Raw genomic sequence first — 17599 nt, forward strand, 5'->3', positions numbered from 1 at the left:
CAACGAAAATCCTGTGTTTTTATGTCAAACAGTTTTGTTATTTCAGTCTTCTGTGATGTCTATAAAGTGTAATATTGGGACACAAACTCAAAATGTAATGCATCTCAATTCTATATCTGACTTGGTACAGGTGTCTTCTTTTTTTAAAGCACATAACCATGTGTAGTGAGGTGTATACTCTTGTTTCAAAGTATATTTGTTTCAGACTACCAATAACCACTCTGTGACCCTGATTTAGCCCACTGCAGTGAAACTTCAGTGTAGATTTGGCCTTGTGATTTAGGTTATTGTCCTGCTGAAAGATGAATTCATCTCCCAGTATCTGGTGGAAAGCAGTCTGTTTTTTGTTCTGAAAAACTCCCCAGTCCTTAACAATTAAAAGCATACCCATAACATGATGCAGCCACCAGTATGCTAGAAGATATGGAGAGTGGTATTGGATTTGCCAACATATTACTGATTACAACACTTTGTATTCAGGACAAAAATTGAATTGCTTTGACACATTTTTTTTTGCAGTATTACTTTAGTGCCCTGTTACAAACAGGATGCATGTTTTGGAATATGCTTTATCCTGTACAGACGTTCTTGCTTTCACTCTGTCAATTAGCGCTCCAGACCATGACGGGCTCTACACCTCCAAATCGATCCCGCTCCAGAGTACAAACCTCGGTGTAACGCTCATTCCTTCGACGATAAACGCGAATCCGACCATCACCCCAGGTGAGACAAAACTGCGACTCGTCAGTGAAAGCCCTTTTTGCCAGTCCTGTCTGGTCCAGTGATGGTGAGTTTGTGCCTATAGGTGACGTCGGTGATGTCTGGTGAGGACCTGCCTACAAGCCCTCAATCCAGCCTCTCTCAGCCTATTGAGCACAGTCTGAGCACTGATGGAGGGATTGTGCGTTCCTGGTGTAACTCGGGCAGTTGTTGTTGCCATCCTGTATCTGTCCCGCAGTTGTGATGTTCGGATGTACCGATCCTGTGTAGGTGTTGTTACACGTGGTCTGCCACTGCGAGGATGATCAGCTGTCTGTCCTGTCTCCCTGTAGCATTGTCTTAGGCGTCTCACAGTACGGACATTGCAATTTATTGCCCTGGCCACATCTGCAGTCCTCATGCCTCCTTGCAGCAGGCCCAAGGCACGCTCATCCAGATGAGCAGGTACCCTAGGCAGAGTCAGGGTCTGTAGAAAGGCCTCTTTAGTGTCCTAAGTTTTCATAACTGTGACCTTAATTGCCTACCATCTGTAAGCTGTTAGTGTCTTAATGTTCATGAATTGTTTATGGTTCATTGAACATGGTGTTTAAACCCTTTACAATGAAGATCTGGGAAGTTACTTGGATTTTTACGATTTTTTGCTGAGTTTATATGTACACTACCATTCAAAAGTTTGCGGTCACTTAGAAATATCCTTGTTTTTTAAACAAAAGCATTTTTTTTGTCCATTTTAAAATAACAAAATTGATCAGAAATACAGTGTAGACATTGCAGCTATAATAGTCATTTACAACATTAACAAACGGCTGATTTTGAAATGGAATATAGGCGTACAGAGGCCCGTTATCAGCAACCATCACTCCTATGTTCCAATGGCACGTTGTGTTAGCTAATCCAAGCTTATCATTTTAAAAGGATAATTGATCATTAGAAAAACCTTTTGCAATTATGTTAGCACAGCTGAAAACTGTTGTGCTTATTAAAGAAGTAATAAAACTGGCCTTCAGACTAGTTGAGTATCTGGAACATCAGCATTTGTGGGTTTGATTACAGGCTCAAAATGCCCGGAAACAAAGGACTTTCTTCTGAAACACGTCAGTCTATTCTTGTTCTCAGAAATGAAGGCTATTCCATGCGAGAAAATGCCAAGAAACTGAAGATCTCGCACAACGCTGTGTACTACTCCCTTCACAGAACAGCGCAAACTGGCTCTAACCAGAGTAGAAAGAGTAGGAGGAGGCCCCGGTGTACACCTGAGCAAGAGGACAAGTACATTAGTGTCTAGTTTGAGAAACAGACACCTCACAAGTCCTCAACTGGCAGCTTCATTAAATAGTTCATTAAATGAGCTTCTAGCCAGAGTTACAAAGAAAAAGCCATATCTCAGACTGGCCAATAAAAATAAAAGATTAAGATGGGCAAAAACACAGACACTGGACAGAGGAAGATTGGAAAAAAGTGTTATGGACAGAAGAATCTAAGTTTGAGGTGTTCGGATCACAAAGAACATTCATGAGATGCAGAAAAAATGAAAAGATGCTGGAGGAGTGCTTGACGCCATCTGTCAAGCATGGTGGGGGCAATGTGATTGTCTGGTGCTGGTAGAGTGGGAGATTTGTACAGGCTAAAAGGGATCTTGGAAAGCTATCACTCCATTTTGCAACGGCATGCCATACCCTATGGACGGCGCTTAATTGCAGCCAATTTCCTCCTACAACAGGACAATGACCCAAAGCACAGCACCAAACTATGCAATAACTATTTAGGGAAGAAGCAGTCAGCTGGTATTCTGTCTATAATAGAGAGGCCAGCACAGTCACCGGATCTCAACCCTATTGAGCTGTTGTGGGAGCAGTTTGACTGTATGGCAAGTAAGAAGTGCCCATCAAGCCAATCCAACTTGTGGGAGGTGCTTCAGGAAGCATGGGGTGAAATCTCTTCAGATTACCTCAACAAATTGACAACTAGAATGTGAAAGGTCTGCAAAGCTGTTATTGCTGCAAATGGATGATTCTTTGCCAAAAAACAAGTTTGAAGGAAATAATTAATATTTCAATTAAAAATTATTATCTATAACCTTGTCAATGTCTTGACTATATTTCCTATTAATTTTGCAACTCATTTCATGGAAAACAAGGACATTTCTAAGTGACCCCCAAACTTTTGAATGGTAGTGTATATACAGTACCAGTCAAAAGTTTGAACACCTACTCATTCCAGGGTTTTTCATTTTTTACTATTTTATACATTGTAGATCAATGGTGACTATATCAAAAATATTAAATAACACATGGAGTCATGTAGTAACCGAAAAAGTGGAAAAAAATTCAAAATATATTATATATTTGAGATTCTTCAAAGTATCCACCCTTTACTTGATGACAGCTTTGCACACTCTTGGCATTCTCTCAACCAGCTTCATGAGGTTGTCATGGTCATGGTCATTTTTATCTTAATGCGTTTGAGCAAATCAGTTGTGTTGTGACAAGGTCAGGTGGTATACAGAAGATAGCCCTATTTGGTAAAAGACCAAGTCAATATTACGACAAGAACAGCTCAAATAAGCAAAAAGAACGACAGTCCATCATTACTTTAAGACATGAAGGTCAATCAATCTGGAAAATGTCAAGAACTTTTAACGTTTCTTCAAGTGCAGTCGCAAAAACCGCCAAGCTCTATGATGAAACTGGCACTTATGAGGACCACCGCAGGAAAGGAAGACCCAGAGTTACCTCTGCTGCAGAGGATAAATTCATTAGATACCAGCTTCAGAAATTGCAATCCAAATAAATGCTTCACAGAGTTCAAGTAACAGACATCTACAACATCAACTGTTCAGAGGAGACTGCGTGAATCAGGCCTTTGTGGTTGAATTGCTGCAAAGAAAACACTGATAAAGGACACCAATAAGAAGAGAATTGCTTTGGCCAAGAAACACGTGCAATGGACATTAGACCGGTGGAAATCTGTCCTTTTGTCTGATGAGTCCTAATTTGTGATTTTTGGTTCCAACTGCCGTGTCTTTGTGAGACGCAGAGTAGGTGAACGAACAGATTATCTCCACGTGTGGTTCCCACCATGAAGCATGGAGGAGGATGTGTGGGGGTGCTTTGCTGGTGACACTACAGTATCTGTGTATCTGTATTTATTTAGAATTCAAGGCACACTTAACCAGCGTGGCTACCACAGCATTCTGCAGCTATACGCCATCCCATCTGGTTTGTGCTTAGTGGGACAATCATTTGTTTTTCAACAGGACAATAACCCAACACACCTCTAGGCTGTGTACGGGCTATTTAACCAAGAAGAAGAGTTATGGAGTGCTGCATCAGATGACCTGGCCTCCACAATCACCGACCTCAACACAATTGAGATAGTTTGGGATGAGTTGGACCGCAGAGTGAAGGAAAAGCAGCCAACAAGTGCTAAGCATATATGGGAACTCCTTCAAGACTGTTGGAAAAGCATTCCTGGTGAAAGTGGTTGAGAGAATGCCAAGAGTGTGCAAAGCTGTCATCAAGGCAAAGAGTGGCTAGTACTGTATATAAAAAAAGTGGCCTGACAGTTTAAAACCTCTTCAGGATCAGACCCTTTTTTTCAATTTCTGCCTAAAATGACATACCCAAATCTAACTGCCTGTAGCTCAGGACCTGAAGCAAGTATATGCATATTCTTGATACTATTTGAAAGGAAACACTTTGAAGTTTGTGGAAATGTGAAATTAATGTTGGAGAATATAACACATTAGATCTGATAAAAGATAATACCCCAAATAATACATGTGTTTTCATAGGTTAGTTTCACCCCTATCATCACATTTATTCATGTGGTGAAGGTAGGCAACATTTCCTCCTCAACACTGATTTTCAACACCTGGGCCCCACAAGGGTGCCCCCTCAGTCCCCTCTTGTATTCCCTGTATACCCACAACTGCGTGGCCTCACAACTGTTCCATCTCCATCATCAAGTTCGTGGACAATACGACAGTAGTAGGCCTGATTATCAACAATGACGAGACGGCCTACATGGAGGCGGTAGGCATTCTGACGGCGTGGTGCCAGGTTAACAACCTTTCCCTCAATGTCAGCAAAACAAAGGAGCTGATTGTGGACTGCAGGAGGAACCAGGCTGGATATGCCCCCATCCTCATCAACGGGTCTGTTGTGGAGACGTCAATAACTTCAAGTTCCTAGGCTTACACATCTCAGAGAAGCTGTAATGGTCAAGACATGACAGCGACTCTTCAACCTCAGAATGCTGAAGAAAATCTTCCTTTCCCAGAGGGCCCTCAGTGTTCTACAGGAGCACCATCGAGAGCATACTGTTGGGCTGCATTACAGCCTGGTACAGAAACTCCACCGTCGCTGACCGCAAGGTTCTTCACAGGATGATATGTGCAGTCGAACGCACCATTGGGTGCACACTGCCTGCCCTGCAGGACACCTACAACACCAGGTGTCGTAGGGAGGCCAAAAAGATAATCTAGGACCCCAGCTCTCCGAGCCATGCCCTGTTCTACCCACTGTACTTCAGATGTGGGAAGTACAGGAGCATCATGGAAAAACTGGAAGACTGGCCAATAGTTTTTACCCCCAGACCATCAGGCTGCTGAATAGCCACCACAAGTCAGCTACCTGCTCCCTCATTCCCCTGCTACTCCCCATATGGACATTTTCCCCCCACCCCAATGACATTCATCACTGTTGCAGTTGTTAATATGTATATTATTATTTATATTTGTGTCTGTTTTATTTCCCTTGGTCCCCACACCCCCTCAATGGTAATTTACTCTGACTGCTGCTCCCCTATAGTCATTCCCTCCCACCCCTTCAACAGTCTTTACACTGCCTCCACCCCAATGGACATGTATTCATCACTGATACAGTTGATATTATGTATATAGTGCTATTTATATTTACATGTATGTTTTTGTATTACCATAATCATTATTTTATTTCACTTAGTCCTGCATGTTGGAGCTGGGAGCCTAAGATTTTCACTGTTCCCTGCAATCACACCTTCACCCCTGTAAATTTGACTTACAGTGCCTTCAGAAAGTATTCACCTTCCTTTACTTTTCCCACATTTTGTTGTGTTACAGCCCGAATTTAAAATGTATAAATTTACAAAAACAATTGTCACTGGCCTACAACCAATGCCCCATAATGTCAAAGTAGAATTCTGTTTTTCAGAATTTTCACAAATGATTTAAAAGTGAATAGCTGAAATTCCTGGAGTCAATAAGTATTCAACCCCTTTGTTATGGCAAGCCTAAATAAGTAAAAATGTGCTTAACAAGTCACATGGACTCACTCTGTGTGCAATAATAGTGTTGAAAATGATTTTGTAATGACTACCTCCCTCAGTCGAGAAATTAATTTCAAACAGATTCAACCACAAAGACCAGGTTTTCCAATACACCTATTGGTAAAAATAAAAATAAAATATTTGTTAAATCACATATCGCACATAAATACTTGTAATTATTATTTGTGACAACTAGTATAACATCTATAATTGTGCACATTTCCCATCATATTCGCCTTTATTATCAATTGAAAAAAGCATACAGGACGAAACCCATTTTCTGAAAGATTTTATTTATTTATCCGTGACCCGGAAGTACTTGGTTATTCTTGACTTCTTCACAGCGATCTAGCTATCTACGTGTATTTCGGGAATATTTCTTGCCCCCTATCGTCCAATGATGACTAAATTACAATATCTGAATGTGTATCTAACTGAGCGTTTGATGCAAGCTGCGGAGGAGATACTTGGAGTGGTCGGAGACACGATCTCCGAGTACCAGGAAGAAATAGTCCGGACGAAGAGAGAAAACCAATACCTGAAACGACACTTGATCACACCGGTCTTCCCTGGTATGTAGCTAGCTAAACTTCTTTACTTCTCATTTACACGAATTATCTAGATAGCTAGAAACGTGTTTAAATTGTATTCTACAGTATTTGAAGGATGAAACCCTAACCTAATGTAGCAGGCGTAAAAAGACACCCGAGCGGAGTCCCCACATCAGTTTTTCAGTCAGGGTTGCCAGGTTATACTCTGAAAAAAGGTTATACCTTGCTCAAAAGTCCGGAAACTACACCCCAAAATGTTCTCAGACAGAGAGTTGTTGTCACAATTATCCAATATACCCATGTTCCATAACGTTATCGAGCGAATTAAGAAGAATATAGTCCTTTTTAACGAAGTAGGCTAAGAAGCAAACTAGGGTTTCCATCAAAATAGTTCTTGCAAGTTTAATAATGTCACAAGAGACAATATAAATCGCCCTTATTAAACTCTCCAGATCATTTTCCATCAATGGTTGTCGATTAAGCAATGTCCGTGGTATATGGCCAATAAACCATGCCGGCTAAGGGCTGTTCTTAGGACATAGCCTGTAGCCGTGGTATATTGTCCATATACCGTGGTTTATTGGCCATATACCACAAACCCCTGAGGTTTTTGCTATTATAAATTGGTTACCAACCTTAATTAGAATATACCATGACTTTCAACCAATCAGCATTCAGTGCTCAAACTACCCAGTTTGTAATTGTAAATACATTATTATTTTTTTATTATTATTTTTTTTACCCCTTTTTCTCCCCAATTTCGTGGTATCCAATTAGTAGTTAACATCTTGTCTCATTGCTGCAACTCCTGTACGGACTCGGGAGAGGCGAAGGTCGAGAGCCGTGCATCCCACGAAACCCAACCAAGCCGCACTGCTTCTTGACACATTTCCTGCTTAACCCGGAAGCCAGCCGCACCAATGTGTTGGACAAAACACAGTACACCTGGCGACCGTGTCAGCGTGCACTTTGCCCGGCCTGCCACAGGAGTCACTAGTGCGTGATGGGACAAGGACATCCCTGCCGGCCAAATCCTCCCCTCACCCGGACGACGCTTGGCCAATTGTGCGCCACTCGAAGGGTCTACCGGTCACGGCCGGCTGCGACAGAGCCTGGACTCGAACCCAGAATATCTAGATCACTGCGCCACTCGGGAGGCCCAAATAAATCTTGTTTGCGAATGCGCACAACTATAGATTCACCACTCAAACTCTCGTGTTGAATGTAAGTAGGAGAGAGGATCTCAATCTCTGGGCAAGAAACACTTGGACGAATTTCAAAAAATGAATGTTAGGTTATTTTCTGGCAATTGTGATGTTATTATGTGCCAGATGTTAAGACTACAAACCATTATAAATGGCCTATTTGTGAGATTGATTTGTTATTACAATAGGCATAGGCTACTGACTAAAATATGGGTTTATAATTGCAATTCAACTGCCATGGTTTGCTGAGCTAGATGCAGGTAGTGTATAGCGCCTGATAGGCTAACATCTAATTTCAGGGAAAAGTCCACAATGAAACTGACATTAAATGTGGAGAATGATACATTTGAGATAGAGCTCAGACCATGATTACAATTGACAACTTCCAAGTTAATTAACTAAACATGGAGATGAATAATTGCATAATAAAACAAGGCTACAACAAACTGAGTTATAGGCTATTTATTAAATCTGTTTGGAAGCTCCAGGAAGGCTACACAAGGTGAAAGAATTGATTTGCAATGACTCCAATGATATCTTCATTTCAATATATTTATTGTATCAAATGGTATGCACAGTAGCCTGCAATGGAATACAAAATTATTAGCCTACATGATGGCCAACAGATGCAAATGTAGCCTATCATTCTCCACATTTCATGTAATTTTGATTGTGGACTCTTTCCAATAACACAAGCACGATAGGGGGGACCCATTTCAAATTTCTACTCGTGCAGCCATCCAGACCCTAAAACTGAGCCCGAGTAAAAACCCTTCACTTGATACAGTTATCCATAAGAAAAGTCATCATTAGAATTAGAATATGAATTTATCTAAAGAGCTCTAGTGCGCCTAAATAATTTTCCAATGCTTTGTCGCCGTTATGTCAGTTATAGCATGTTAATGTTTTATAGAAAATGGGTATCTTCATAATTACCAATCTAAATAGCCTACTTACAACTGGTAAAAAGTTGTCACGACGTGCGCGCGTGCTGCACTGTCTCCATGACTCAGCTGCCTCTGCTGCAGCACTCTCTCAACCAACACACACACATTCAGCCCTCTCCCTCTCCATCATTCACTCTGTCACTCACTCAGTAACAGCCTGTTCACTACCTGATAGTCAGCAGCATCAGGTCACAATGAAATATATACAGTGCCTTCGGAAAGTGTTCAGACCCCTTGACTGTTTCCACATTTTATGTTACAGCCTTATTCTAAAATTGATTTAATAAAAACAAATCCTCAGCAATCTACACACAATACTCCATAATGACAAAGCGAAAACAGGTTTTTAGACATTTTTGCTAATTTATAAAACATAAAAAACATACCTTATTTACATAAGTATTCAGACCCTTTGCTATGAGACTCGAAATTGAGCTCAGGTGTGTCCTGTTTCCATTGATCGTCCTTGATGTTTCTATAACTTGGAGTCCACCTGTGATAGATTCAATTGATTGGACGTGATTTGGAAAGGCACACACCTGTCTATATAAGGTCCCACAGTTGACAGTGCATGTCAGAGCAAAAACCAAGCCATGATGTCGAAGGAATTGTCCGTAGAGCTCTGAGACAAGATTGTGTCGAGGCACAGATCTGGGGAAGGGTACCAAAAAAATGTCTGCAGCATTGACGGTCTCCAAGAACACAGTGGCCTCCATCATTCTTAAATGGAAGAGATTTGGAACCACCAAGACTCTACTAGAGCTGGCCGACCTGACATACTGAGCAATCGAAGGAGAAGGGCCTTGGTCAGGGAGGTGACCAAGAACCCGATGGTCACTCTGACAGATCTCTAGCGTTCCTACAGTGCCTTGCGAAAGTATTCGGCCCCTTTGAACTTTGCGACCTTTTGCCACGCCCAATTTTTCAGTTTTTGATTTGTTAAAAAAGTTTGAAATATCCAATAAATGTCCTTCCACTTCATGATTGTGTCCCACTTGTTGTTGATTCTTCACAAAAAAAATACAGTTTTATATCTTTATGTTTGAAGCCTGAAATGTGGCAAAAGGTCGCAAAGTTCAAGGGGGCCGAATACTTTCGCAAGGCACTGTATGTGGAGATGGTTGTCCTTCTGGAAGGTTCTCCCATCTCTGCAGCACTCCACCAATGAGGCCTTTATGGTAGTGACCAGACGGAAGCCACTCCTCAGTAAAAGGACACCAAGATGGAACTCTTTGGCCTGAAATGCCAAGCGTCACGTCTGGAGGAAACCTGGCACAATCCCTACGGTGATGCATGGTGGTGGCAGCATCATGCTGTGGTGATGTTTTTCAGCTGCAGGGACTGGGAGACTAGTCAGGATCAAGGCAAAGATGAATGCAGCAAAGTACAGGGAGATCCTTGATGAAAACCTGCTCCAGAGTGCTCAGGACCTTAGACTGGGGTGAAGGTTCACCTTCCAACAGGACAACAACCCTATTCACGCAGCCAATATAAATACTGAAGACTCGAGGTTGTAATCTTTGTCAATGGTGCTTCAACAAAGTACTGAGTAAAGGGTCTGAATACTTATGTAAGTGTGATATTCCAGTTTTTTTTATTTGTAATACCTTTTCATAAATGTCTAAACCTGTTTTTGCTTTGTCATTATGGGGTATTGTGTATAGATTGATGGGGGGAAATCTATTATAATCCATTTTAGAATAAGGTTGTAACGTAACAAGATTTTGAAAAAGTAATGGGGTCTGAATACTTTCTAGATGCACTGTATAGTGTATATTATTAGCCTGCATTATGACTATCCAATTTACTCAGCCTACTATTGCTAATGTGATATCTTACATAAGTTTACACATTTAAAATGTGATAATGCATGCTTTTTGATGGTGAAAATGTGCTTCCCCAAACGTACCCAAGCTATTTGCTAGTACACACTAAAAAGTAATGCATTGCCTTATGGGATTCCACTTCGCTCTGAAGCAGCAGCGTTGCTGGTTCGATCGAATTGGTTATCGGAGTGTCTAATTAGCCCCTACACCCTCCATAATTTTCTCACCCTCAACTTTGGAACACTTGTGCATATGGCAGAGGAATGCGTGAATGTGCAAATGGATGGGCGAGGGAAGGGTGATATGCGATTCAGCCAGAGAAATAGCTAGCTTGTTCTGGGAATGACATAGCTAACTCAATGGTGGTCTTGTCAATCAAGCGTCAACGGCTGTCATTACTTTCATTGATGTCATTTGTCTTCTTTCCACCAGCTCCTCAGCCCATTCTCTCTTGGGTCTTGGAGCAGCAAACTCCCCCTGAGCAACAGTACTGTGAGCAGGAGTGGAGCCCCAGTCTGGGGCAGAGGGACCCAGAGCCCACACAGATTAAAGAGGAACAGGGTGAACTCAGGACCCGTCAGGAGGTAGAGCAGATTCAAGGGCCGGAGGCTGATACCAAAGAAGACTCCATAACCATTCCTCCCTGTGTGAAAAGTGACTGTGATCAGGAGCCACCTCAGCCCACACATCTTCTCCAAACTGTGGAGAACAGAGAGAAGTACTCTCTACTGACCAACACAACTGGACAGATCAAAACAGAACCTGATGGAGAGGGCTATGTAGTATCACTATCGGAACCAACCAGTGACTCCCCTCGGTCTCAGCCCCTCTCTGCAGTAAATCCAGATTGTTCTAGAACACAGATTGAGAACACTGAAAGTGTTCAGAGAGATCCAGAAAGGAGACCAGAGGAGGACACACAGACACACTCATGTACTCAGTGTGGAGCCGTGTTCTGTGAGCTATCCCAACTGGAGGCACACATGCTATCCCACACAGTACCACACCATGGTGACACTAGTCACAGGCAAATCCTCTGCACAGTCTGTTGGAAGTCATTCACCTCTACCAGTTACCTCAAGGTCCACCTGCGTTCTCACACTAATGAGAAGCCCTTCCACTGTGGTGTGTGTGGCAAGAGTTTCAGCTACTCAGGGAGGTTCAGGGAGCACCAACGCATTCACACGGGAGAGAGACCGTACCGCTGCCACGTGTGTGGTAAACGCTTCAACCGGTCTGCCCATCTGAAGACCCACCTGAGGGTCCACACAGGGGAGAAACCCTACTCCTGTCCTGTCTGTGGGAAAGGATTCAGTCAGTCCAGCCAGATCAAGGGACACCTCAGAACTCACACCCGAGGAAGGTAGAAGATTCCTTAGAGTGAGGGGATAGACAGAGCCTTCTGTTCTCAAAGTGCCTCCCTTCTCTTCACTTCTACATATAATTGTAACACTAGAGGACTATAGAATGTGTAATGTTTTGCAGACTGAGGCACCTCATGACTGCATTGATTTGAGAGAGTTGCTTAATAACATGGTATGAAAAGAGTTGACCCTTATGTATCACTAGGTTACACTAACTATTTTAGAGAGAAATATAATGTTAATTTTGGTTAGATTTAAATATATATATATATATATATATATCTTAATTTTCAATAGAAGTGGGTTGGTCTCCTTGCAAATAAACTAACTGTCATATTAATTAAGAATGTTTGCGAACATTTATTTCTGAATGTCTGTTTCTGAAGAAAAGAAAAACTTGCATCAGCTCAACGTTAGCTGGAGTGACTGTTGCTACAGACAACCTATTCTCACCAATGTTGTTGTACAACCAAGTTTGAACACTAGATGGTATTCTTGAATTATATGTCCTCTACAAAAGTGTTACAATGTTCAATATTATTGCACTCACACATCTTGCCAAGCAACATAGCCTAAAATCCAGAAACCAATATATTGGTGAAAAAGTTTATACATTCTAAATCTATGATGACTATATATAGCTAAAAAAAAAAACTTCCCCAATAGGTCTCCTTTTACTGTGTGTGAATTTGGTGTGGTTATTAGGGTAACATGCGATAATAGAGCACATGCCAATATGGTTCATTCTGGCTCGATATACCCCCAAATGTATACATGTATGACATTTGACCCCCCCAAGGTGGGCCCATAGAGATTTCATTACCATTCAAATTGGTTTTTACCTTAATGTGTTGTATTATGAAGTTTATAACACATCCAATGGCCTTAGTTTGAGAAGATTGTCCTCTGATTATACAGTTGTAAATTTCATACCCTCAATGGATTTTAAAGAACTGATTCTAGCACTTAAAGATTCCAAAAAAGGTCTGGTACCGTGGTTGGGCTGCGGGTGTGAAAGATTCAGCTACTGGCATTACACACCTGGCTAAAAGATTACTGTAGCTGTTTTCAAAACACTTTTATAGACAACTTTGACACCTGGAAACAAGATACTCTACAGGAATGACTGAGTCCATCCAAATCATCTTGGCTCTTGTCCACACATTTCAAGGCTGCGGTGAGACAATGACTTATGAATGACCCAAGACCTGCTCGGTTAATCCCTACCATTGTGACACTGAGTTTTCATAATGCTGCATCAAATGTACATTATGTAAATAACTTAATTTATGTCACCCTAACGACCATGAATACCTCCGTTGATCCTACAGCTATTGTATGCAGTAATCATGTGCCTATGAACCAGAGTTACACTTTTAGCACTGAGGCGGTGTGCCTTAGCAGGAAGTCCACTGTGTGCAGCTCACCGTCACTATCAGCTCCAATATAAATAACATGAGCAAGTTACTTCTGATAAGCTTCCCAGTAAAGAATTAAAAACAATCAAGCAACCCAGAAAAGTGCTAAAAAGGGCCCATATTAACATACAGTACCAGTCAAAAAGTTTGGACACACCTACTCATTCAAGGGTTTTTCTTTATTTTTACTATTTTCTGCATTGTATAATAATAGTGAAGACATCAAAACTATGAAATAACACATGGAATTATGTAGTAACCAAAAAAGTGTTAAATCAAAATATTTTAGATTCTTTGAAGTGGCCACTTCAACAACTTGACAGCTTTGCACACTCTTGACATTCTCTCAACCAGCTTCATGAGGAACAATGGTAGATAGCTAGCATAAAAAACAAGATACATAATGCTGTAATAATGACAAAAATATTCTTAAACTACTAACAACTTTGTCAGTAAAACAGGAAAAACATATACTGTAGCTTACTTACAGTTTTGGTATTCACGCACAGTGATGAATAAATTGGTCAAAGGAAATAATGTCCAAAAATGATATGTGTTCACAGCAGTAGGTGGCGAGCTGCACTTGGCAATGAACTGAACACTCTGCCTGCGTGTGATAGCTGTGACGTCATCACTGAGTTCTTACACAGCCGCCCCAAATGTCTGCTATGACATTCTAGCCAGATGGAAAGTCTTCTAGATTAAAGGTTCTTCTGCATCATCATCAAGGATGTCTGGGTGAACTGGAGAGTGGATTGACCGCCCCGTGTATGGATCTAGTTGTTGCCTTCATGAGGTCTTCCCATGTATCAAACTTGCAGATATCGGGGAGCTGAGGACTGTAACTGATAGACCCATGTCCGCAGAAGGATCATTTCTTCAGATCGCTGTCATTAGTTTGCTGTCGTCAGGCTCTGGGTCATCAGAAGGCATTGAAGGCCACTGATCTTCTGAGTGTTGGAGGAACTCGAGGCCTTGGTGCCATCAATGTGGTTGGGCCAGCTCTTTCAGGGTCTTGCCCGAGTGATGTCATCCTCTGTTTTTTTTGCGGTGTCCACATGCCACCAGTTGGTTACATCCGTAAGGTTCTAAATCTTTGCAACACGAGTTCCTACGAAGACCTTGTATCTATAAAATTGACTTGAGCCAATGAAGGACTCTGGTGGAATCGGAACAGAGGGTGACTTGTCCGATAGGCAGGGTGAGTTCTGCTTGGAGGACACTGACCAGCTGAGCCCCAGTGAGTACAGCACTCAGCTTCAAGCAAAGCATCGTCAGCTGCTTCTTTGGCGCAACGCGAGACCTGGCCAGAACGAAGGAAATGTGCACCTGCTTCTGGTCGTCCGCATGTAGGCAACAGAGCCATATGCTCTCTCTGATGCATCACAGAATATTTGGAGGTCTCTGGTTAATTTTGGATTGTCAGTATATGGTGGTGCGTAAGTTCTGGGGAGTTCCATCTGGGCAAGGTCAGGAATCTCTTGTTTCCAGCCAAGCCATTTGTCCAACAGGCTCTGAGGCTGATGGGGTTGTCCCAACCTAACTTCTTTCCACAGGTCCTGGATGAGTACCTTGGCTCGGGTTGTGAAAGGCATGATGTAGCCTAGCGGGTCATATTGATGAGCGAGCATGCTGTAGATATTCCTCATTGTAGGTTTGGAGCGCTCCACAGTGCAGTGCTTGTATCGCAAGGAGTCTGAGGCAGTTCCAACGTAACCCCAGGGTTGGCTCCTGAGATCCATGGTACTTTGGGAAACCCACAGTTCGCTGCTTTACGATCTGGCCTCAGGTGGTACGTGATTGATGACAGCTGGTACATTGCTAGCCCACTGGCATATTTCAAAGCCTCCAGCATGGAGGTCCATTAACAAAGTTTCTTGCTTCCTCTGCAGAGGGGATGCTTCATAGGCAGTAGTCCACGTAGAATGACTCCTTCACAAGCTCTTGGTTGACTCCTACATTGTCCTGAACGTGTCGCTGCAGAGCGTAGATGGCACAAGAGGGACGACAAGTCATGCCGAATGGCAAGACCTGCCACTCATAGATGCTCGGTTTTTCAGTTCTACGCATGTTCTGTCAAATGAAGCATAGCACCGGTTTGTCAGCTGGTAAGAGGCAAATCTGATAAACATGCCTTTGATGTCACCACTTACAGTTACGGCATGTTGACGGAATCTGAGAAGGACACCGAGCAGGGATGGTCCCAAGGTTGGTCCAGGAAGGAGAAGGTCATTGAGCGACTGTCCTTTATGCTGGAATGAACAGTTAAACACAATCCTATCCTTTCCATTGTGATGCACAATATGGTTGGGTATAAACTCAGTAGATTGTTCAGCTACCTCGGGTGGCACCAGTGACACTTAACCTGCCATCTGCAGATTCTTGATATCCTGGCAGTACACCTCTGCGTGTTTTGAATCTTTGGCGAGTCTTCACTCCGTGCTATGGAGGCTTGGCAGTACAGCTTCCTTTGGAGCATGGAGAGTTGCATCGTTGACTCGACGAAGCAGGGGTGTAGCGTAGGGCTGAACACCATCAACTTCTATTCTAGAGGTGGACGTCATGGCTTGCTGGTCTTGTTTCATGTAGGAAAGGTTATCGATCTGCCAAAGACGCTCAACATTTTTAAGCGCTCGGCAGAAGGTGAAACGGTAGTGGTGAGCAGGCACTGTTGTTCAGCAGGTGATGTGTGGACAAAGCTAGTAGAGCCTGGCAGGGACCAGCCATGTTCAGTGTGGATGGTAATGGGTCCACCAGGCAGGCCTGTACAATCTGGCTGTATGGGTATCAGGAAGTGAGGCATGTCTGAACCAATCAGCTTGGTCCACCGGTGGCATGCAGCTTACGGAGGTGGTCGTATCGCATTTGGAGAGCTGCTACTGGTCAGGAGTGTTCTGAAAGGCCTAGGTTGTCTGCGGTGAATGCCTGATGTATCTAATGCTTCTTGAAAGGTTTGAGCAGGGGGGACACCTCAAAGGTAACCGAGGCACCTTGAAGTTGCACAACGCCTTGTCGAACTGTCCTAAAGGTGAGGGTCTCAGGCTCAGAATTGGGGTTAAGTTGTTGAACAGCCTGTGGCAGGACGATGCTACGCTCAGGGCCATCATCGAGCATGGCGTGTGTCTCCAGGGCTCGGTCTCCATTGTAAAGTAAGACCTTCACGACCTACAGCATTACTTTCGCTGATCGGTTGGGTCTGTCCATGTACACCTTGGTCGTAGGGACACTCATCATGAGCACGCTTTTGTGATTTTCCAGTATGGCATCATAAAAGATCGTTAGGTGCTGCTCTTTACATGCCTTGCAAGGTCGTCGGAGGGTGCAAGCATCAGCTTTGTGGGATCGTCTGCACTTCCAGCACCTTTTCCAATCCTTTATCCACTTGACCATTTGTCCTGTGATCAGCTTCTTGAACTCTTCACGAGAAGAGAAAGTGTTCTTTATTGTCACAGTGGGGACAGTATAACTTTGGGTTGGATTTCTCCTTGGATTGAGCAGGCTCCTTTGGGTTTGGGTCATCACTTGCGTTGAAAAGGATTGAAGCAAATTTCTCCTTCTGTCTTGTTAAGGCACGGTGGTCTTAATGGCTTAGGCATGTCACATTGACAGAGGGCTGCAGCTCTGTTTGACCTGGATGTACGTCTGGTCCGTGCCAGACCTGAGGATGCCGTGATTGAAGCAGTACTCAATGAATTCATCCCGGTAGCTCTGTGGCATGTTGCTCAAGAGCCGGTCGACGTGCGATCCACATCTGAGCTCATAGCCGTTCTGACCCTCAAGGGTCCAGAGCATGCCTACCAGTGAGTGGATAGACAGGGTAAAGGTGTCGAAAGCTTCTGCATCTCCGGACCAGAAGGCGGGGGAGTTTAGGATGGTGGCTAGCTCACACTGGACAAGTTGGCTGACCGTACTTGTCCTGCAGGGCTTGTAAGGCAGCAGTGTAAAGTTTTGGGTCGTGCATTTAGGCCTTAGCGAGCTGTACTGCACTCTGTAGTTTCAGGTGGGCTAGGAGCACTTGATACTTATACCACTCATTTAGGTGCCTGTGACTGCTCATCAGGTCATCTAGGAACATCTTGAGGAGGGCAAAATCCCTCTCTCTACCGCTCTCAAAGTAGGGCAACGATGGCTTCAGCATGCTGTCTGATGAGGCAATCAGCTGTATGATGAGGCAATCAACTGATCCGTGCCAGATGGCGGAGCAGGCTCCGGGTAGGGTGCCATCTGTCCCGGGGCAGGATATAGTGCTGCTGGATTGGGA

The 17599-nt window shown here is 43.2% G+C and overlaps 1 protein-coding gene across 1 annotated transcript; it reads left to right on the forward strand.

Annotated features, from left to right (window-relative positions):
• The first annotated feature begins 6337 nt into the window (after positions 1 to 6337).
• Positions 6338 to 12264, forward strand: LOC109892394 (zinc finger and SCAN domain-containing protein 2). The gene is made up of 2 exons (XM_020484895.2): positions 6338 to 6599; positions 10989 to 12264. Exons 1-2 carry the CDS (start codon positions 6425 to 6427, stop codon positions 11921 to 11923), a joined length of 1110 nt encoding a protein of 369 aa, XP_020340484.1. The 5' UTR covers positions 6338 to 6424; the 3' UTR covers positions 11924 to 12264.
• The last annotated feature ends 5335 nt before the right edge of the window (positions 12265 to 17599 follow it).

This window comes from Oncorhynchus kisutch, linkage group LG6 (genome assembly GCF_002021735.2).
Source record: "Oncorhynchus kisutch isolate 150728-3 linkage group LG6, Okis_V2, whole genome shotgun sequence".
NCBI classification, from domain to species: domain Eukaryota; kingdom Metazoa; phylum Chordata; class Actinopteri; order Salmoniformes; family Salmonidae; genus Oncorhynchus; species Oncorhynchus kisutch.

Coding starts and splice junctions, on each gene's coding strand:
- LOC109892394 (XM_020484895.2), top strand. CDS start 6,425: ATGATGACTAAATTACAATATCTGAATGTGTATCTAACTGAGCGTTTG. Junction 6,600..10,988: donor GATCACACCGGTCTTCCCTG/GTATGTAGCTAG, acceptor TCTTTCCACCAG/CTCCTCAGCCCATTCTCTCT.